The 24,566-nt window shown below is 37.0% G+C and overlaps 1 protein-coding gene across 1 annotated transcript in view; it reads right to left on the bottom strand.

Annotated features, from left to right (window-relative positions):
- Positions 1-440: 440 nt before the first annotated feature.
- The window catches only part of LOC126183560 (vesicle-fusing ATPase 1), a 106,117-nt gene continuing 81,991 nt past the window's right edge, over positions 441-24,566 (bottom strand). The window contains exons 9-14 of the mRNA XM_049925638.1: positions 20,771-20,881; positions 17,844-18,032; positions 16,282-16,572; positions 15,803-15,987; positions 15,553-15,711; positions 441-3,692 (exon numbers count right to left, since the gene is read on the bottom strand). Coding sequence (XP_049781595.1) covers positions 3,554-3,692; positions 15,553-15,711; positions 15,803-15,987; positions 16,282-16,572; positions 17,844-18,032; positions 20,771-20,881 — 1,074 coding nt within the window. The 3' untranslated portion in view covers positions 441-3,553. The remainder of the gene's footprint in view (positions 3,693-15,552; positions 15,712-15,802; positions 15,988-16,281; positions 16,573-17,843; positions 18,033-20,770; positions 20,882-24,566) is intronic.

The following is a 24,566-nucleotide window of genomic DNA, read 5'->3' as shown; positions in this document are numbered from 1 at the left end:
TGGTGCTAAAGAATGGATATTAGATTTGTTACAGACGACTGGAATTTGAGTTGTAGGAAATAAAAAGTTATGTTGAAATATCACGCAGCACTGTCCTTATCTGTTACATACTAGCTTGATCATACTGACTATAAATAATATTGACGAAGATTTATGAGAACCAGATAAGTACATTTTTTAGTTTAAGTGTTATTTCAAACTTCCTTCTCACTTAAAATAGTTGCACCTAAAAGTGTGGCGTGAGAACAACTGATGACTTGTTAGCAACGGTGGAGGGATTTATATAGTATGGACTGCTGTAGGGAGAACTTAAGAAAAAATGCTGAATTATTATGCTGTAGAAATTACATAAATATGGAACTTTCTTTTGCATACAATGTGGGATGGAGAATTTCTGGGTGTTTAGGTGCAGAATGTCTGGGTATAAGTAAAAACAACAATTTAACATTGAAATTAAATAAATTTATTCTTCATTTCTTTAATAACAAATAAATTAACTGTATTATTTTTATTTACATAAGTACAGAATGTTCCTCTAGTGAACAATACTTATACCAGTCATACTGTAACTTTTATCGAACAGTCAAAATCAAAACTGCTAAGGCCATTTCCATTGAGGGTGATATATATATATATATATATATATATATTTTTTTTTAAGGAGGAAACTACAACCTGTTATACAAAAAATCTATAATTTATAGTTCTTTATCCAGTGCAAGTTCATTGCTACAGAATGTGAAGAATACCACTGTAACTTTAATGCAATCTTAATCTGTCGTGGAGGTTGAGGGTGAGATCCAACGATATGTACTGAAGGAATTTACATTTAGTTAAGTAGAATAATTTTTCTAAGAATTTGACACATTCTGCACAATAACACCTACCATTTAATGTGCTAGTACATCCACAAGAAGCATCTGACTAGAAGTTTAACTGGTATACCATTTCTGCTGATAAGCAGGCAGATCAACTACATAATCATCTGTTCAGCAGCATATATTGCATATATAACTGCAATTAACAAAATGGAAAGTACTCTGTTTTACTTAATTATAGCTTATGTTATCTATATCTAGTAGAATGAATAATACAACATGTCAATAAAACAGCAGTGATACATTTCAAGTACAAACTGAAAGGATTATATTATAAAGTATAATACAATTAAAAGCAATTACAAAATTTTTAGGACCTTTAAAATATTTTAAAGGCTGTGTGTAATCCATTTAAATACTGGTGTATTTTTTTTTAAGAAATTAATTATACTATATATGTTACTCACTGTTTTTGTGAGTGTATCATGGAATGTGTAAAGGAATGATTTTTCCAAGTTACTACATCATAAAATGAGCTTTTCAGCATTACTGGACACTATTAACATTTAACTGTACATTAAGTGATATATTATTTTGAATAAGTGGCACAGTCACTTTCTCTTCAGACACAGTGACAACATGAATATGAGAAACACAAAAATGAACACAGTAACCAACAAGACACATACAAAAATTATTTATACACCTGAAAAACAGTTTTAACAAAGATGTAACAATTATTTACATTTATTGGCATTTCATATATTATGTCAAGAGCCAACAGTGTTGTTAATGATTACAATAAACTTCAATAAACAATTTACTATTTAATGAAGATTTTTACTCTGAAAATGAAATTGGGGACTATGTGCCAGTTTATCTCCCAGTAAAACACAATAGCACACACAACTAACAGCATGCAATGACTCAAAAACATTTGTCTCAAATGAATATAGAACAGCCTGATCTTTCATAAGCATGGATTTGCAGAACATTTGCAGTATTCATTTATTTTTTAATTTTCTTTTATTCCTCCACTTTACTCACCATAGGAATTCAAGCAAAGTATCTAAATTACAGAGTGCAGCATTGAAAAAAGACAAAACATGCTCAAAATAACTTCATGTGAGGTCTTTCTTGATAACTTAAATAACACTGGTAAGATAGCATAAATTCTTATTTCAACTGCTTTATTTGGAAAGTAACACAAATTTCTACACAATTATTCAAATTCATGGAGAGAGTACAGATAAACGTTTTGCATTACCTATGGCAAATAAATACACACAATGAAGACAAAGGAATAGGTATAGTGACTTTGATAAATACATGAACCCAGAACTTTATCACAGAGAACCTCTTATCCCTCACATCAAGCCACAAACTGTATAGAGGAAGATGAAATTTTAAGTTCTGGTGCTGGAAGACTCACTAAGGAATACAAATGAGTAATAAATATGCAAAAAACAATTAAGTACTGAGTGAAGAAATTTCACCTTGACAATGATGCAGTTAAAAGCTTCATAGTAAGAGAATTGAATCTATTAATAAAATATTGAGTACATGAGCACACAAGCTGAATTAAATTGTCCAGTGATTCCTACCCTGATGCAGAATTTACCTCTCTCAATGACAAAGTGATTTCCAGTTAACTAATAATAAGTAGAAGGGAGGAAGCTGACAAAATACAAAATTGTTAACCTTAGTATCTTCCTGGAAATCAAATGTACTTGTCATTGTAAATTTTACTTAAACATTTTCAATTTTTCTTAAACACTTGTGTGAGAATGTTTTACTACACTGACTTACACAAATGTTATGAGAGCATTTCAAGTCAAACTTTTAAAAAGGCACATTTTGTAACAAATGCTGATTCTGTCTTACACGAGTGTACTCTGAACAACATTCATGTGAGATTTCTGTGACTAATGTCAAATAAAACAATCTTTTAGCACCTTTTTTGGTTACACATCACCAACGACCAGGTGTTTGATACACCTCTTGTGAATTTTAAATCAGAAGAAGTGCAAATTATTTTAACAAAATTAAAAATGTAATGTCATTTTGTATCAACACATTTTACCAACAGCTTTAGTAGCATACACACAAATACAAACTAATTTAAATATGACACAGCGTAGTGGGTCACTGAGTAATTCTTCAGGAAAATGTTCTTTTCAGGTAATCTTTACACCATTTCCAGAAGTTATAATCTTTTGCATACTAATAAACAATTCATTTTAAAAAATTCAATCTGTCTGAATACCAGACATTCACACAAGCACACACACAAAATTATCACAAACATAGTACGACTTTTACATCGTTTACTATGTATAGATTATTGGCATCTGTTGTGAGAACTTACAATAGTTAACAAAGAGTATAATCTACAGAATGAAAATCTGTAGTATAATGCTTTATGGTTTACACTTGCTTCCAAGTAAAAAGACAGTCTACCAGTCTCCATAAATTAAGTTCCTTCTACAACATTAATGCATGTAGCTGTCTCAACAAAATAATAAATCTTGTATGCTACATGACAACTAGGATAAAAATACTGTTACACATGAATTTTACTTACAATACAGAAATTACATCTAGCTTATATATGTATGAGAAATGCACTAGTCTCCAGATATTATATGAAAAAGGGTTTCACACATTCATTATCATCATCTCATTTCTTAATGAAAATGTGATGACAGAACAATATCAACACCTTTTAATAGACACTACTGAAGACCACGAGAAGAAGATTCAAGGGCACCTTCTTCCTCCAATTTTGAAAGAAATTTTATAATTCTGTACTGTTCCTCAGTTTGTCGAGCCATATCAATTAAAGCCAACAATTTCTTAATCCCTATAAATAACCTGTGCAGAAGAGAGAGAGAGAGAGAGAGCAATTAATTCTTTTATTTCAAAAGGACACAGCAACAATCTAACTATGCTATGTCAGAATAAAATGAGATTTAATCACTGCTGTTTTATTTTTCTTGTAACCAAGAAATCAAGCAAAGCAGTTAGGTGTCAATGTCTAAATTGAAACAGCTTTGGTTTTGTACAGTAAATTGTGTTTAATATCAATATAATTTTTGGCAAGGCTGACAACACATACTCTAATAATGTATTCATACTACATAGTGAGTGAACTTTGGTGTACAGTAATTCCAAACAGAGGGCTGGAATAAATTTTTCCGTGTCTTATACAATATCTAAAGTAGAAAATGTGCACAGAAACTGATAAGCCAGAACATTATGACCACTGCCCACCATGAAGTTTGAGACCACTTGGTGGTGTTGCGGGCACATGACAAGGTAAAAAAAGTATGTAAAGCAGAGCAGACACAGACAGATCACCCTAGTGAAGCTATGGGCACACAATAGGGAAATCCTTTGAGATAAGTGACTTTGACAAAGGGCAGATTATCATCGCGCAGACCCTGTGAATGGGTATCTTGAAAACAGTGAAGCTGGTCGCTTGTTCCTGTGCTACTAGGTGCTAAATGGTTGGATGTCCGACTCCTCACAAAAAATGGGGTTTTGAGGTTTGTCTGCTCTGTGAAACTGGATAGATCATGATCTGTGGCATATCTGCTGAAAGAGCACAATGCTAGTGCACACACAAGTGTTTTGGAGCACACTATTTATCATACATTGTTCAACAAGGAGCTCCACAGCAGACCTACATGTTTAAATTTTGACCCAACATCGTCATCAATTATGACTGCCTTGGGCATAGGACCGTCAGGATTCAATAGTTCATTAATGGAAACATGTCAGTTCTTTGGGTGAACCACATTTTTGCTATCCTAGGTTGACGGTCATTTCCACAAATGTCGTCATCGAGGTTAACAATGGCTCGAAACATACAGTGGGGCACAGATGCAGGCTGGTGGTGGGAGCAGTAAAGACAGACAAACAAGCTATTAAGCAGGTGATCATAATGTCTTGATTCATCTGCGTATGTAAGTACAGGGTGTTCAAAAAGTCTCTCCGAAGTGCCGTATGATTGTTAGCTGCGCGTGCTGTATGACTGTTTGCCTGTCTAGGTTACTTCCCTTCAAGCGGACTCTCCCAACACTCCACTGTTTCATTTATCTCAGCCAGCATCAGTAGTATCACTGGTGTGTGCCATTGTGTGTTGACATGAACGTTTAAGTTTAGTTCCTTTGTTTCATTTTTGTCACTGTTAAAATGCTAACCATTGAAGAACATGCGTTTTAAGTCGAACAAGTGTTCAAAGCTGGAGGTAAATACATAGTTTCAGTTCGTCAAATATTTAATTCAGTTTTCCCGGAGACAACACTCCATCGCGATACTGTGTGAGATTTGATTAACAAATTTCGAAGTACGGGTTCAGTGACAGATGCACCTTGAAGTGGTCTGAGAATAAACTACTCAATATTTCTGATAAAATATCCACGAGTCTGAACAAGTCAGTAAGAAAACTCGCCCAGGAAATTGATGTTAGTGTCTGAACAACTCACACAGCTGTAAGGAAAAAATTTGATCTTTTCCCATACAAAGGGACAGTCCTGCAAGAACCGAAAAATACTGATCATGGCAAGAGACTGCATTATTGTCAATGGTTCAAAAATTTCGTTCAACAAAATGGAAGGGATATTCTTAATGAAATGTTTTTCACTGATGAGGTGTGGTTTCATTTATCCGGGCACATGAACTAGCACAATTCTCGTATGTGGAGTACTGCAAATCCATTGTGTATTCATGAGGAACTACTTCATTCTGTGAAAATAGGAGTTTGGATTGCAATTTCTAGACGTCGGATTGTGGGTCCCATATTTTTCAATGAAACAATAAACGCACAATGATATTGCAGCGATATTCTGAACCCATTCATAGGAGAACTTATGTTAAGTGAAATACTGAATGGTTATTCTCAACAAGATGGTGCAACCTCACATACAGCTCACATTTCAATGTTACTGCTTGCTGATGTTTTTGATGATCACATAATTTTACAGGGACTTAGGCCTCCACGATCACCTGACCTAACACCACCAAACTTTCTTCTGGGGTGCAGCGAAAGCAACTGTCTATAAAAACCATCCAAAATCCTTCGATGAATTGAAAACTGCAATATCCACTTTCACTGCTTCAGTTACAGAAGAAATTTTACAGCTTATGCTTGGAAACATGATTAGATGCATTGAATTGTGTATTATACAACAGGGGGGACACTTTCAACATTTAATGTGAAAATTTGTAAGTAAAAATGAATATTCAATAAATTAAGTTTCATTTCAGTATATTCACTGCGGCATGCGGCACATGCGGCTAACAATCATACGGCACCGTGGAGAGACTTTTTGAACACCCCGTAGAATCCTGTTATTAGCAATCCTTAAGCATCACTAGCCATAAGAGTACCGTATTACTCGAATCTAAGCCACACTTGAATCTAAGCCGCACCTGAAAAATGAGACTTGAAATCAAGGAAAAAATATTTTCATGAATCTAAGCCACACCTGAAATTTGAGACTCGAAATTCAAGGGGAAAGAAAAGTTTTAGACCGCACCTCCAAATCGAAACAAAGTTGGTCCATTGTAAAATGAGACACAATTTAGGTCTAATGAATGATGACAGAGCTACAGTAGTATGGTTCGAGTCGTAAACTTAACAGTTAAGCTTTACCAAGTAGCCATTGCTATGTGTCAGGTGCTCCGTCCGTATTTATACGGGTACCCTTCCTTTTTGATGTGCTTCATCTGGTTTGAATCAATTGCTTATTTTGCTTTGATCTGATAAGTGCCGTTCTCTTTATTACAGGTGTTTATGTCAGTAAGCTGAAAATGCATTATTGTACTGTGTCATGCATCGTTTGTCACATTCTGATCATGATTGTTTATGACCTGTTGCTGCTCGCGGCATGGATTGCTTTTGTGCACGCTACCACCACTTACAATAAAAAGAAGAGAGTAATTGCCTCATTTGGGAAACAATGGCAACAGACTGCCATTTGTTGTTACTTACACTGCTGCTTTCTTTCATAATGATCAACAAGAACTAAATAGTAGACTGTGTATGATAGAAGATGTTCTGAACAAGAGTTTACTGAAAAATTTTCTCTGTTTGAAAATCTTTGCAGACGCCTCTTTAGTACATTACATTCTGCACAGAAATTAGAGTCATTTTAGATTTAAAAATCTAGTCAGTTGCCGTGCATCATTTCTGACTAAATCACTATTCAGCATAAGGATAATATGAATATAAACATGACATGATACGTATATTCTTTCGAGTTTGCTGTTGTCTCACTCTAGTTTCGTAGTTTATTAGGCAGACATGATTTAAATGAGATAGCAGCAAACACGAAAGAACACATGGCGTAATGTTTACATTCTTCTACCTTTTCTTTTAATTTATTTAGGCCTACTGACGCAGAGGTTTTGGCGCCAGTATTTATCTTTTTGCCTGCAAAGCATGCCTGTGTAGCACTACATATATCTGACGGCAGAAGTTAGTTGTGGCGGCACCTACCAACATTTTACAGAACTTCCGCTTACTTTGTACTCGATTCTAAGCCACAGGCGGTTTTTTGGGTTACAAAAACCGGAAAAAAAAATTGCAGCTTATATTCGAGTAAATATGGTATACACAGTTTTGAAAAGATTGAACTGTGAATTATTTGTTGCTATTTTAAGACATTATCCCACATAATATGACAAAGTACACATATTAGACACCTATCCTGATCAAATACAATACAGCGTGAAGTAGCCCACTTGATATGTTTGTCTTTAGTATGAGTTTGTGTTTGTCCCATAACAGGTGCCACATGATTCACTTAATGCATAGTCACAGGATGAGATGTTGGATCTCATGTCCAAGCTACCCCCTCTCCACTGTTTCACAGTAGTGGCAGAACACTGGATCTTTGACAGAAGTAGCAGTAACAGAAAATTCTAATCCGTTGTCTAGGACATTTGCCCAGGTTTTCTTCCGAGGCAACCCTGCCTTACCCAAGCTGCTGCAGGTAGCAGAATGTTTACATCTACATCTATACTCCGCATACCACCATGAGGTGCATCACAGAGGGTATGTTCCATTGTACCACTTATCAGGGTTTCTTCCTGTTCCAGTCATGTATGGAGCAAGGGAAAAATGATTGATTCAATGCCTCTATGCATGCACTAACTATTCTAATTTTATCTTCATGATCCCTCTGTGAGTGATATGTAGGGGGTTGTATGTTCCTAGAGTAATTATTTAAAGCCAGTTCTTGAAACTTTATTAAGAGACTTCCTTGGGATAGTTTACATCTATCTTCAAGAGTCTTCAAGTTCAGTTCCTTCATTATCCATGTGAAACTCTCACACGGATTAAACAAATCTGTCACCATTCGTGCTACCCTTCCCTGTATACGTTCAATATCTGTTAGTGCTATCTGGCATGGATTTCACACAGTTGAGCAATATTCTAGAACTGGTTGCATGAGTGATTTGTAAGCAATTTCCTCTGTAGACTAACCTACGTGATCATTCCATTTCATATCCCTACAAAGTGTAACACCCAGGTATTTGTACAAGTTGGCCAATTCCAACAGTGACTCATTGCCATTATAGTAATAGGATACTATGTTTTTTTCATTTTACGAAAGGCAAATTTTTTTCCTTTCTGAACATTTAAAGCAAGTTGCCAATTTCTGCACCACTTTGAAATCTTATCAACATCTGATTGAATATTTGTGCACCTTTTTTCAGATAGTACTTCATTATAGACAACTGCATTATCTGCAAAAAGCCTGATTTTACTATTAATATTGTTGCAAGATCGTTAACACTTTGCCATCCGCACACCTTGTACAAATTTATTTGCTTGGAGCCAGCAGTGCTAATTGAGATTTCGTGGCTTGTCGCCAGATGTTCTTGACATTATCGGGAGATCGTAAATTGTTACGTTTTACTAATCTCATCATTAGTTCTCATAAGTTCTCAACCCTGTACCCTACTTTCATGAAATTTCAAAGATATACATACGTAAATAAATACAAAATTTGTTTCATATATTTGTTTATTTGCATTGTCTTTGGTACTCAGTATTTCCCTTACATATGACATGCAACAAAACAGTCACCAAGACGAAATGCAACTCAACAAGACTTGCACATTAAGTTTGTTGTTGTTGTTGTTATTATTATTGTTGTTGTTTCGGGAACATACATGGCAGTTTCTTCTTTTTCATTTATTTGTTTCAGAAATATGTAGGCCTATTAGTTGGTGTTATTTTGTGACCAGAAAGTCTGTCAGCCAGATCATGACGAGACGTACGCGATGTAGTGGCAACCTCCAAGTTTTGCTCCACACAGTCATCATAAATAATCGTATCATCTCTTTCATCTGCCAAGATGAAAGGGCACAAGTACTTATAAGAACAAAAAACTTGTTGATGTGTGTAACTTCCACCAGAATGCAAAAGATCCTAAAGTATTGTCACCGGCCACTCTGCGATGCTATGCTCATGTCACCATTGTGGTGTCGCCGGCCATTGACCGCTATTTCGCATGTGACACCACTTTGGTGTTACCAGACAGCAGAGTGTTAATATACAAGCATCAAGAGTCCCAACACACTTCCCTGGGGCACACCTGAATTTACTTCTACATCTGATGATGACTATCCACCCAAGATAACATGTTGTGTCCTTTCTACCAAGAAGTCCTCAATCCAGTCACAAATTCCACTTGATATCCCATATGACCATATCTTTGACAATAAGTGTAGGTGTGTTACTGAGTCAAATGCTTTTTAGAAATCAAGAAATACAGCATCTACCAGATTGGCTTGACCCAAAGCATTCAGTACTTCACGTGAAAAAAGTGCAAGTTGGGTTTCACATGTTCGATGTTTACAAAATCCACGCTGGGTGGCACTGAGGATATTTAGTTTTGGGGATAACTTACTACCCTTCCCTTAGATGTGTGTGACCTGTGCCTTTTTCCAAGAACTGGGGATAGTTTTTTGTTCGAGGGATCTACGATAGACAATAGTTACAAGAGGGGCTAACTCAACTGCAAAATCAGTATAGAATCTGACAGGTATTCCCTCGGGCCCTGGAGCTTTGTTCAGTTTCAGCGATTTCAGCTGCTTCTCAACACCATTGATACTAATACTTATTTCCTTCATCTTTTCAGTGGCACGAGAATTAAATTGGAGCAATTTTTCTGTGTTTTCCTTTGTAAAGGAACATTTTAAAATGGAGTTAAGCATATCATCTTTTGCTCTGCTACCCTTAATTTCAATTCCTGTCTCATTCACTAGTTATTGGACACTAATTCTGGTTCCACTAACAGCCCTTACATATGACCAGAATTTCTTTGGGTCCGTCCTCTGAAAGATCACTTGCAATATTCTGCTATGGCAGTCATTGAACACATCACGCATTGTTCCCTTGACAGCCAAACATGTTTCATTCAGCATCTCTCTACCTATAGCCCTAAACTTTGTTTTACACCTATTATGCAGTAATCTCTGTTTCTTTACAGTGACTCTATACCATGGAGGTTCCCTCCCATTATGAACTGTTCTTCTCAGTCCCTATCTATCTATCCAGGGCATGGTTAACTATTCTTTTAAACCTGAGCCAGAGTTCCCCTACATTCTCCTGCCTTGTGCTGAAAGTTACATGTTCCTCATCGAGATGTGACACTAATAATTTTTTCTGCAATCGGGTTGATGCTGTATGACTTCCAAAAAGCATGCTTGTTTTAGTTGTCCTTTGTACTTTGGTCATTGATACCAGTTTTGAAGTGGACATCCTCAAAGAGGTCAGGTCTATTTGTTGACATTACATGCAATATATTTCCATCATTGGTGGGGCTCCTAGCTACCTGTTCTAAGCAGTTTTCAGAAAGGCATTTAGTATAGTTTCACAGGATGTCTTATCACACCCACCACTAACAAAACTGTTAATTGTTGGATGATAACAGTCTCCACCGTATGATTGGGGAACTTACCTAGAAGTGAACTGAGGTTTTCTCTAATGTTTTTGGTTACAGAAATTATCATTTTATGCCCACACCTGATTCTGAGTCTTGCCCAAACAATCTCACATGCAGCTTCAATTTCTACCTCACTGGATTTGAGTTTCTTATCTACTGCAACAAATACACCACCTCTATTTCCCACTTGCCCATCCTTTCAATATACACTTGAATTTTCCCCAAAAATCTCACTATCAAATTCAAGTTTACTAGAAATCCTGACAGTTTTCCAAACTTACGTAGAGCAAGTGGAAAGGTAGATAGTGGCATGGACTACCCACCACAACTCTTTTCTGTCAAGCTTTGGCCCTTGTGGCCTGAAAATCTGCATTTTTCCCTGAAGTATTTATATTGGCACAGAACTGTACACCTAACCTGAGCTGCCAAACAGCACTTGTCACTCACCCAAACAACAGGCTGCTTTCTAAAGTGACATGAGATGATTGGGATCGATAAAACAATTGCATGGTAGGATCCAGCATGCTGAAAAAAATCAGCCACTTGGTTGTATGCCTTTGCTCTGTTGTTGCCTTTTGGGGCTTTCTCCATCTGATAGGTAGGTCCATACTTTAAAGTCATCACTAGTTTAATACTAATAAATCTGTAAATTCCTGCTGAGCAGAATCTGTAAAGGTTGAGCAGCAAAATGTGCAGTCTGCAGCTTGAGGATGGCACAGTAGTAGTGCTGAATGCATGCTATTGTCAATGTTGAGGATGCATAGCTCTTGGAACATGAAGCTCTCTACTATTCAGTGCCTGGGGAAGGCACAGAATTGGACAGAGAGAGAGAGAGAGAGAGAGAGAGAGAGAGAGAGAGAGAGAGAGAGAGAGAGAGTGTGTGTGTGTGTGTGTGTTTTAAAAGTCTCAAGTCACTAGAAAGAGTAGAAAGGTAGGAGGAGTTGCATTACAAGGCCTGGCAACCTTTTAGTCTAAAGCCTCTTGCAGTGATAAGTGCAGGGAACATCTTTGCCTCAAGCCTTTTTAAAAGGAATTGCTTTAAATCAAAAAGTATGGCTATAACTTTTCCTTTGGCTTTTGCTTTTCCTTAAAAGGTAGCCCTTGTGGTGAGTAGTGGACTGTACTTCATGTACAACTATCACTTCATCCTTTCCTGTTCCAGCTGCAAATGGCGCATGAGAAGAATGACTGTTTATCAATTCTGTGTGAACTCTGTGTCTAATCTTAGCTCTGTGGTCTTTCCATGAAATATGTGTAGGAGGAAGCAATATATGGCTGACTCTGGTAGGAACTGATGGTCTTGGAATTTTAACATAAAACCACTCTGTGATGCACAACACCTCTTTTGTAGCATATGCCACTGCAACCCAATGGACATCTCTGTAACATTTTGCACTTCGTAAATGAACTGTGACGAAACTCGCTTCTTGTCTATGGATCTTCTCACTTCCTCTATCAATCCTATCAGGTATAGAGCTCAGACTGATGAGCAGTATTCAAGTAATGATTGAATGAGGATTTTGTAAGCTACTTCTTTCTTTGGTGGACTACACTTCTTGAGGATTCTACCAGGTGGCTATAATTAATCTGACGGTGCTGCAGTGCAACCTGTATATGTTGTAGGATGCTAAAACATCATGGGTACATTCATTAATCAGTGCACTCATGGAGCATGACGAAAAAAATAGTTCCACTTTCTGCCACCAGGTGAAAATATGGTGCTGTAAGCAGTCAACATGGTGTGTTGTGCAGGGAAAGGGCTGAAATGATCGAACACATGATAACAGTGGTTCTAGCACATTTATTAGGATATGGTCACAAGATACAACATGTTTTCAACATGATCTGTTGACTCCGCAACATGCTGCATCCCTCACACAGCACTGTCAACAGTTGCTCGCAGCATATCCAATGTAATCAAAGTGATGCATCATCATATGCTATCCTTCAGATCAGAGACAGTCTAGATACATACCTAATAGACATTACCTTTCCAATATCCCCACAACCAAGAGTCACATGGATTTAGGTCAGGGGATCTGGAAGGCCACAGACCTTGAAATTGCTTAGATATGATGCTATCGTTACCGATGTTTCTTGAAACAAGTCTTTAACCAAGCAAGAGACATGGGGTTTCATCCTAGCTTGCACAAAAATAGTAGTGTGGACACAGTTGTGTTCTTGCAAAACTACAATCACGATGCACACATAGGTCTTTACAATGAACAGGTGTCATTACACCTAACAGGCCCTTGATGTGTCATCTCCTTGAAGAAAAATGGACTGAGAATGAAGGAGCCTATAAAACCACACCACTCTGTCATGAAAGCTGAGTGCAGTCGATGTTCTTGCACAATATATGGTGGAGCAGAACTAAATGTGTGACAGTTCTGTGCATTCATAGCACTGTGCAGAGTAAAATGTGCCTCATCCATCAAAAGAATATTCCCTGGCCACATGTCAGCCACTTCCATGCATGGCAAAAAACAAAGGGCAAAGTCACGGTGTTGCAACGTACTTTGGGGCTCATTGGTGCATATTCTGAATCTTTTAGCAATACCAGCGAAAATGCGCTGTAAAATCCATTTGAACTGTTGACCAAGGGAGATACAGCTCTAGCACTGGCTGCAGAATTTGAGGCACCTGCTGCACAGTCGGTCATAGCTACAGCATCTTCATGAACAATTGTCACGGGAATGGGCTGCCTCTTTCTTCCTGCTGCCCCACCTAATTCACCCGTTTCTTCGAACTTCTTGATCGTATTCTTTAGTCCATTTATTGACATGGGGTCTCTACGCAGCTGTTTCTGTCAGCAACATTCCCGCAATGCAGTGCTGCTATTTCTGCCATTCTGATAAAACAACTTTACCAGTAGTACACAGTCTTTCTTCTCAATAGTCTCTGTGTTTCATACGGAGAACTTCAACCTTCTTAACTCTTTACAACAACAGTATGTAACAAAAGAAATTGACATGTGTCAACAAGTAACAAACAGAATACTGGCATCAAAACAGGAAAGATTTCACATTCTGACTACTTACAGTTTTTGCCTGATAGCGGGGAGTGGAACTATTATTTTTTTCAGCGTGTTCCACAAGCACACAGTAGTGGCAGCTAACATACCTACAATGTTTCAGCATTGTGCAATATATACAGCCCACACTGCAACACTATGAACACTGTCAGTTTAATTACAAGGGTTGACTGAAAAATAATGCCTCCACCTTTGTAACTCAACAGTTGGCAGCACTGGTACACGGCAGGTACTGACTTGTTCCGGAGCCTCTTCTCTACAGCTCCAGTTGGCGGGAAGCCTTAGCATTGAACAGTTGTGTTATTACAGTATGAAGTATGGAACCCTGTACAGACGGTTGGTCAATGCGATTTAAGCAGCATGCAGTTATTGAATTCTTGACAGCAGAAGGTGTCACCCAAAAGGAGATTCACGAGAGACTGAAAGCAGTTTATGGTGATTGTGTTGATGTGAGTACTGTGTGTCACTGGGAGAATAAGTTTAAATATGTTGAGGTGGGAACATCTGACCTGGGTGAAAAACAAAGAGTTGGACATCCTGTCACAGCAACCACCAAGTTTCACAAGCAAAATGTTGACAGATTGATTCAGGACGATCATCGTATCACTCAGAGAAAAACTGTAAGCACAATCAGCATTTCACAAGAACGTGTGAAGAACTGTGAGATTGTGGTTGCGGAAACAGAGTGTCAACTTCTTCCATGATGGCTTCAGGAAACTTTTTTATCATTGGCAGAAATGTATCCAATTGGCTGGCAAGTATGTGGAAAAGTGAATATTGGTAATTGAAGATCACATTCTAAGGATTATTTCTGCATTTGATTTATTAAAATAGTCCCATCCAAACCCAATTAATGAAGGTGGAGGCATTACTTTTCATTCAACCCTTGTATTACCAATTAATCTCAGTCTCGCCTCAGCTCCACCTGCAATTAGTTTTGTATGATTGTTCCACTTTGAATAACTTTGTACACATACTCCAAGAAATTTAATAGACAAAAAACTTATTTTTTTTAAGGTGTAAGGGGTTATTATCCTGCCCAAAGATTTACAATTCCATCACTACTCGCCATTCACCATCAGGTGGGCAGAGACTAGACACGAAGTGCAAATCTGAAGGCGCAGCATCACCATGGATTCCTTGCATCATAAGTGCCAAAGACTTAGTCTCAGGTGCCTCAACAGCACCACAAGCCAGCATAGAGGCCTGAAGCCTGTCTTGGCGTCCACCAAAACTTCCAACTGTTTCTGGACAGTGGCCAATTCTTCCCCCATCTGTACACAACAGGCACAGTCTTTATCTATCTAACCTAGGTTTGTCTATACCACAGAGAATATAAAATTAACCCAAGCAGTCACTACATATGATGTAAGTACTTCTGCTATCATGTTTGTGATTATTAATACACTATAAAGCAGCTCAAGTGACACAGCTACTCTTCAACCATACTAACCACAGAATAAGTTTACAAGTGGTGGTCAGCACAGTTAAATACGCAGATGTTCACCTTTTTTCCACTCAAAGGATAGAAATACTAAACTAAATCCTGTGTACAAATGGAAAAAAAGCAACAACAACAACAACAACCACCGCCGCCGCCGCCGCAGTGCTCTCATATTTCCTTTGGCACCGATATAACTACCACCCCCGCCCCCCTCCCCATCACCACTGCCTTTGTGTGGTTTTTGTTATTCTGTTAACAAGTGAAAACATGTTTAACAATGGTATTACTTACCGCTGGCCCTGTATTTTCCGACTAATTGTAGCAACATCTTTCTTCGAAAAAACATCAGTTTCTTCTAGCACTGCTATAAGGTGCTCTGGTTTAGAAAGATTTGGTACATGGAGTACAGCTGTGAAGGCAGACATCATTTCCATGTCTTCAAGAACTTGCCTGCAATAATTTTACAGTAAGTAATACTTCAACAAAAGTGCCCAAAAGTTCTTCATAAATATTTTCAATCAAAACAAAGAGGTACATTTACCTTCTACTACTGGTGCACAGTATGAGGAGTTTCCTGCCTTTTGGTGGTTCTTTCTTCAGAAGCACTAAAAGTGCCTGAAGTGTCAAATTGGAATACCTGGGTCCAATAGGACCATAATCAAGTAAACGTTCAATATTGTCAACAAGTATACAGCTGAGTTGTGACCTATATGCATCATCAAAAACCTGAAACAACGTATTCACACGTATTTACATTTTTGTATTTGCACAACAACATTAATATCCTTCACTACAAATTTATACTTCCAACTGCGATTCATATGCATTTCTGGCATAAATTAAACACACACTTCTGTAGACTATATGCCATAGCTTACATTCCTTGATTGTGGAATATGATCCTACATGATTTTTTTAAAAAAATCTCAACTGTAATGTTGCAACTGGATTTAATGTTAAACAATGAAACTTTTATCACACTTCAACATAATTTAAAGTAGTAAAAACAAATATACACACCTTTCTGATTTGTAAACATTTTGCAGATTCTGTATAGCCAACCATTTCTTCAGGAGAACACACTTTGACAAATGGGAAATCTGAATCTTTTGCAAGCTGTGCAGCAATAGCAGTTTTTCCTGAATTAGGAGGTCCTTCAAGCAATACAGACACCAATCCTGATGTGTCTGTCATGCGAGCTTGTTGAATTAGAAGCATGCCATCTTCAAACACACCACTAACAGGTGTACCCCAATTGATAATACCACGTGACAAGAAGTGTTCCAGTACTTCTGCACTTGTACCAAAGGCCTGTAACCAAATAACATAATGATAATGAACATATTTACTACTGATGACAAATATAAAATACAATGAACTGCCTTCTTCTAATTCCTGGTCAACTAATCTTTCTCACATAAATAAAACATTGTCAGAGACATTAAAACAGTTCACACCACAATTCGTATTTAGTGACTGGCTTCAGTTATATTACCATTCTCAGACCAATTTAATATCCGCAGTGAGACAGTAGCATTAATAGTGAAATACTCTCTAGTAAGTGTCTGTCAAATGTTTAAAGGAAACAACTTCTCAGAGATGGAAGCCATGTTATTGGTATGGAAAATAATAGGACCATATGCATATTGAATTCCAAACCTTTATATTTGTGTCCTACACTTATCCCTGTGTTGCCCCTGGTTTGAGAGATCTCCAATGTAAAATTCAACTTCCTGTGAAACAATATTTTTCATTTAATCAGAACTATGGTGTACCATATTTGCAATCATTTAGGAGAGAGTGTTCTTCAAAATTTATCCAAAGGAAAGTAGTCCTCTGAAAGGCTAGTTGTGTAGTGTGTTCTGTGCCTATAGAAAAGTATGAAAGAATTTTTATGATCTTTTTGGTAACACAAAATGCTCAACATGTTTATGTATAAAGGTGTAACAACTTCTTTGGGCTGTGACAGCTTAGCAAACTTCTCAGGTAAGAAAGTTTTGGGAAACTGTGCACTGATGGACCTTTTTATCCTTCATTTCTTGCTGTTTGATGATAACCTTAGTGCTCAAATTCATTTTAATTTTTGAAGTCATCCAATGCCTTTAAGATATGTTAGTATTTCCAAGATAAATATCCAGAAGCACAACTATGACATCAGTAACAGGAACCTCGAGAATTACATAAGTTGTAGAAATGTGATCCATTAATACTCTAAGTGTTGACATGTAATTTATTACTTTTTTCCATGTAAGAAATCCTACAGATGAAGTTCAAGATATTGAACATTAGATCTGTTTCATCAAGGATTGAAGCAAGTATCAGCTGCACTCTCACTGCAGAAGCATAATTGCATAGACTGAATTAGGGGACTACAGCAAATGTATATCAGGATGGAGGCGCTGACATTCAAACCTCATGCAATACTGGTGTACCATCTCAAAATCTAATTACAAAAATGAAATCTATATTTTCTAGTTTATCTGCACTGGAATTTATTATGTGGAACAGACTGCTATGGCATTTTAGAAAAGTTTTTATTCCCAGTTCGTCTAAATAACCAAAAATAAATAATATTTTCTTACTGGCTTTATATCATGTTCCAATGCATGCAGAAAGTCTGATCTGTCAACCAACAGTTTCTCCATTGCCTCAGGATCAACTTCAACTTTGCTTGATGCTTTGATGAGTCTGTTCATGGCAGTTGATTGAGCAGCACGCACCAGACCTTCCAATTCAGCACCACTGAAATTTTTTGTCAGTGCTGCAAGCTCCTGTAACAGCAAGGCAATAATTAAATAACACACTACGACACACATTTTTCTGGGATATTTATACTTCCGATTTAAGTAATTATTTCATTCCATGGCTGGACATTATCAAGCAAGCAGTATGAAAGGGTTTCATTGAAAAGTAATTGAAATGCACACTTGTGGTTTTTTTTAATTAAGCAAATTTCTGTTTTATGTTCCTTGACAAAGCCCAAAATATTGTACTATATACTTAAAACAAGCTGCAACAAAAAAAAATATTCAAACACACAGTTTTAATCTGCCAGGAAGTTTCATATCAGTGCACACTACACTACAGAGTGAAAATCTCATTCTGGAAAAAAAATATTCGTTTCAAAGTTCATCATCTGGCAAAATTCAGCCAACACCTGTTTTGCCAAGGTTGTTCATCAACCTCCTTTTGAGAGGTCACTAGTCAAACAGCATTACTGAACAATCCATCACATACGAGGATAGGTAAAATGAATACACACTGAATTAATTGTGGAGGCTGAGTATACAGAGTAAGACAAACTGTTTGATACATTCCAAATGGGTTCTCTCCCCATGCAACAAAGTAAAAAAAAAGTGGGAGTGGGTGAAGGTCACACAGTGCTATGAGAAAATGGCAAAATAGCTGCAAGAATATGTTTACACAACAGTGTTTATTGAGATATGACATTTCAATGTGCATCTTTCATCATATACATTATTACATTCATAGTACACTTTTTTTAACATTAAGGACACCAATAGTGGCTTTTGAGTGTTCTGATGATTCACCTCAACATACCAGAAGCTTAAATACAAAAATACAGAAAGGAGAAAAACTTTCTTGCAGCACTACGGGCTTTCAATTACCTGTCTTTTTCCATAACATTTCTACATTGACCCCCTTTCATAAGCCAGCTTTCCTGCAATATCTTCACATCATATTAGATCATTTGATTTCTGACTGTATCCCTAACCATTCTGGAGTGGAAACTGTTAGAAATTTTTTATACACCAGTAAATATAGTAAAACCCCTTTTTAACAAATCTATGGGGACCCAAATATTTTTTCCTTAAACAACAGTTTGCCTTAAATGATGTTCCTCTTCTTCTTCTTCTTCTTCTTCTTCTTCTTCTTCTTCTTCTTCTTTTTCTTTTTTCCTTCTTCTTCTTGTTACATAGAAGGAGTGACCCCAAATCAGAATTCAGTCATGTTTAGGTAATATGAGTTTAATTACAAAATTACCAATATCATGTGCTGCACATGTATAATTATTACACTTATCACAGAGCACATCCTCCAATTTCTTTAAAAACCAAGATGACTTGTTTGTTTTGTCCTTCCAGCAAACTGTGGTGAAAGAAGTTGTCATTTTAGTTAGTTGATATAAGTTAAAATTGATTTAGTTACATTACAAGAGGAAAAATTTCTAGCAGCATAAATTTGTTGCATCATCATAGTCATAGTCATCCTCATCCTTGGCATCATCACCAGCAGCTCCTAAGTCAATGTTGCTCCACAAATATTTCATACATTTCACTTGCATCCATTTTGGATGTGGAAATAAGGGGATCAACATCATAAAGTCATAGAATATCGCATTTTCATAAATACCAGTGATTCTTCACCATTCTCGTGGAAAAACATTGTTCTCAGCAGCAACTGATATGCTGCAGACAATGTTTGGGAAAGAATTTAACGCAATCTGTAATGTTGTACTAACTCCATGCAACAACCTCCTCAGTTACTTCCTCTCAAGAAATGGAATCTACTTTGGCACAACTCCTACTCTGTATTTGGCATTAACAAGTATGATTCCCACTTAGACTTCTGCAGTTTGGAGGAACAAACATGACATTTATATGCCTCAAAAAATACAGGGCACCTGTCAATAATAAGTACAATTTTCCTTCCTACTGCACTAATCTTTTGATCTAAATGCCTGAAAAATCTCAGATTTCTGATGTCATCCAGGCACTATTGTTGTACATGTCAGTACAAAGTATGATGTCAGATCACATGACCTAAGTCGCATATTAGGCAGGATGGAAACTAATTTCCGATTGGTTCAATGTATCTGTACAAGGGAAGTCAATAACTTTACTACAATCTAGGTATGTGTCGACTGAATGAATCTATTACTGTTTACTCCATCACACAACACAAAGTACAGCATGTGTGAAACCAAAAGAAATCAGAGATTCACTCTGACACGTTAGGAATTGCATGAAAACTGGATTTTAATGTGTAGAATGTTTCATATTTATTTCTTAAAAACTGACTTGTTCTTAAAGCAGTGTTGATTAAAAGCAGGGAGGAATAACACTGTTCTTATGGGAGTTGCACCAGCACCAATGTAAATTTTCATCAAAGGCTGGTTTGTTAATTCAGGGTTTACTATAGGTCTATATCCTAAGCTCCAAGTGATGTAAAGTAAACAAAATTTAACTGACATACACGCATAGGAATGAGCATTTCCTTGTTTCAGTCATGCTCCTCTTTTCCATTCTCAATAACACAAGACTATCATTGATACACTCACGAGCTCATATCCTTTTAGCAGCAAAAATATCTAAAAACAGTACATACATTAAGCATTGGTACATCATACATTTTTCGGGGTAATATATTATGAGACTAAGTCTCTAAAGAAAATGAGTTATGGATTACACATACTAATTAATGTATAAAGATGTAGATGGATACATTATTAATTCTTTAATTAGAATTAACAACCCAATATGCAAACCTTTATGTCTACATCTGGTGCAAGCTTCTTGTGATCCTTCATTCTGCTTGTATGTATACTGAGGATCTGGAAACGGCCGTTCTCATTTGGAAGACCTATTTCCATCTGGACCTACAACAAAAATAGATAAGGAAAAAATTTAAAAATGCAGCAAATGAAGCAGGCAAAAGGGAATACAAACGTTTAAAAAACAAGACTGACAGGAAATGTAAAATAGCTAAGTAGGAATGGCTACAGGACAAATTTAAGGATTGACAAGCATATTTCACTAAGGGAAAGCTAAATAACACAACAGGAAAATTACAGAGGCCTTTGGAGGGGGGGGGGGGGGGGGAGTGAAGTAGCTGTATGAATATGGAAAATCAGTCTTAAGCAAAGAGGTATAAGCTGTAAAGTGGATGGAGTATATAGAGTGTCTGTACATGGGAGAAAACTTGAAGACAATATTATAGAAATGGAAGTGGACACAGAAGAAGATGAGATGGGAGATCTGATACTGCAAGAAGAATCGGACAGAGTTCTGAAAGATCAAAGTTAGATAAAGGCCCCAGGAGTAGATGATTTTCCATCATGATTACTGATAGCCTTGGGAGAGCCAGCCATGACAAAACTCTTCAATCTGCTATACAAGATGCACGGGACAGGCGAAATACTCTCCGACTTCAAGAAGAATGTAGTAATTCCAATTCCAAACAAATCAGTTGTTGACATGTGAAAATTACGAAACTATCAGTTTAATAAGTCATGGCTGCAAAATACTAATTGAATTCTAAAGAATTCAGAAGAATGGAAGAACTCTTAGAAGGTGACTTTGGGGAAGAGCAGTTTGAATTCCAAATAAATGTAAGAACGTATGAGGAAATATTGACCCTATGACTTATCTTAGAAGGTAGGTTAAGGAAACACAAACCTATGTTTATAGCATTTGTAGACTTAGAGAAAGCTTTTGATGATGACTGGAATACTCTGAAGATATCAGGGGTCAAATACAGGGAGCAAAGGGCTATTTACAACTTTTACAGAATCAGATGGCAGTTATAAAAGCTGAGGGGCACGAAAGGGATGCAGTGGTTGAGACGGGAGGGAAACAATGTTTTAGTCTGTCCACAATGTTATTCAATCTGTACTCAGGACAAGCAGCAAAGGAAACCAAAGAAAAAGTTGGAGTAGGAATTAAAGTTCATGGAGAAGAAATAAAAACTCTGAGGTTTGCCGATGACATGGTAATCCTGCAGAGACTGCAAAAGACTTGGAAGGGCAGTAGAATGGAATGGACAATGTCTTGAAAGGAGAATAAAAGATGAACACCAACAAGAGCAAAAAAAAAAAAAAAAAAAAGGATAATGGAGCGAAGCTGAATTAAATCAGGTGATGCTAAGGGAATGTGATTACGAAACAAGACACTTAAAGTAGTAGATGAGTTTTGCTACTTGGGTAGCAAAATAACTGGGAAGTAGAGAGGATATAAAATGTAGACTGGCAATGGCAGGAGAAACCTTTCTGAAGAAGAGACACTTGTTATCATCAAATACAGATTTAAACATTAGGAAGTATTTTCTGGGCATATTTGTCTGGAGTGTAGCCATCTATTGAAGTGAAATGTGGACGATAAACAGTCTAAACCAAAAGAAAATATAAGCTATCAAAATGTGGTGCTGCAGTACAATGTTGAAAATTCATTCATCTACATAAACATCTACATCTACATGGATACTCTGCAAATCACATTTAAATGCTCACACAGAGGGTTCACTGAACCACCTTCAAAATAATTCTCTATTATTCCTATATTGTATAGCTAACAGAAAAAAACGAACCCCTATATCTTTCCGTGCAAGTTCTGACTTTCCTTATTTTATTATGATGAACATTTCTCCCTATGCAGGTTGGGGTCAACAAAATATTTTCGTAAGATTCTGCCACAGTGAAAAATGCCTTTGTTTTAATGATGTCCACCTCAAATACTGTGCCACTTCACTTCAGTGACACTATCTTCCCTATTTTGTGATAATACAAAACGTGCTGCCCTTCTTTGCACTTTCTGGATGTACAACATCAATCCCATCCGATAAGGATCCCACACCGTGCAGCAGTACACTAAAAGAGGATGGACAAGCATAGTGTACATTACATTACATTTATCATTTTCGATGGATCCCTTGGAGAGGAGTGTGACCTACACAACTTTCCAGTCTTTGGGTACAGATCTTTCATCGAGCAAGCTGTTGCGTATGATTGTTAAGTATGGAGCTATTGCATCAGCATACTCTGAAAGGGATCGAGTTGGTATACAGTCTGTACTGGAAGACTTGCTTTTGTTAAGTGATTTAAATTGCTCACGACTCTAAGGATATCTGCTTCTACATTACTCATGTTGGTAGCTGTTCTTGATTTTAATTCTGGAATATTTACTTCGTCGTGGTTGGTGACTGAACTGTGTTTCGTAACTCTGCTTTGGCAGCACTGTAGTCAGTATATCCATTGTTATCGTGCAGAGAAGGCACTGACTGTGTCTTGCTGCTAGCATACTTCACATACAACCAGAGTTTCTTTGGATTTTCTGCCAGGTTTTGTGACAAAGTTTTGCTGTGGAAACTGTATAAGCATCTCGCACTGAAGTCCGCACCGAATTTTGAGCTTTTTTAAAAGATTACAAATCTTGGATATTTTCATCTGTTTAAATTTGGCATCTTTTTTTCATTGTTTCTGCAACAGTGCTCGACCTGTTTTGTGTACCAAGGAAGATTAGGTCTGAACTGGTAATTTATTTGGTGTAAATCTCTCAAATGCTGCTGATACTATTTCTTTGAATTCAAGTCACATCTGGTCTACACTTACACTGAAATTTGGAAGGAGTGGAGATAGTCTTTTAGGAAGCCATAAAGTGAATTTTTATCTGCTTTTTTGAATAGGTATATTTTTCATTTATTTTTGGAGGATTTGGGGTTTACAATATTCAGTCTCACTATGACAACCCTGTGTTCACTAATCCCTGTATCTATTTTGATGCTTGTTATTAGCCCATGATTATTTGTTGCTAAGACGTCAAGGGCATTTGCACACCCATTCGCATGGGCTCGTGAACTAACTGTTCGAAATAATTTTCAGAGAATGCATTTAGCATAATTTTGGATTATGTTTTATGCATACCTCCAGAATTAAACATGTACTTTTACCAACACATCAAGGGTAAATTAAAGTCACCACCAACTATAATTGTAGAAGTCAGGTAAGTGTTTGAAATTAGATGGGTCGATCATGTAACTAGTGAGGAGGCACTGTATAGAATTGGGGAGACAAGAAAAGAAGGAATCAGTTGATAGAACACATTCTGAGACATCACGGGACCAGCAGTTTAGTACTGGAGGGAATTGTGTGCATTAAAAATCTTACAGGGAGACCAAGAGATGAATATAGTAAGCAGATTGAGAAGGATGTATGTTGCAGTTGTTATTCAGAGATGAAGAGACTCATGCAGGATAGACTAGTATGGAGAGCTGCACCAAACCAGTCTTTGGACTGAAGATGACGGCGACTTCCATAACAAATTTTTATGCACAGGTGGCGGTTTTTACATAGGTTTGAATATTTTGAATGACTTGTCTTGATTTAAATGTAAAACGGTTAATAATGTGTCTAATTTGAAGTTTTGTCAATAGCCTTTGTCAAACTTATTTTATACATCTTGCTGCAAAGATTTTATTTATTCCCTTTTTTCCTTTTAACACAGACCAGCTGAATCAGACTGTAGCTTCTCCACACATCACATGTTAAATCTTCTCCACAGGTCTGAGGT

Source organism: Schistocerca cancellata, chromosome 4, assembly GCF_023864275.1.
Source record: "Schistocerca cancellata isolate TAMUIC-IGC-003103 chromosome 4, iqSchCanc2.1, whole genome shotgun sequence".
NCBI lineage: Eukaryota > Metazoa > Arthropoda > Insecta > Orthoptera > Acrididae > Schistocerca > Schistocerca cancellata.
This window is presented reverse-complemented; position numbering and strand designations above follow the sequence as displayed.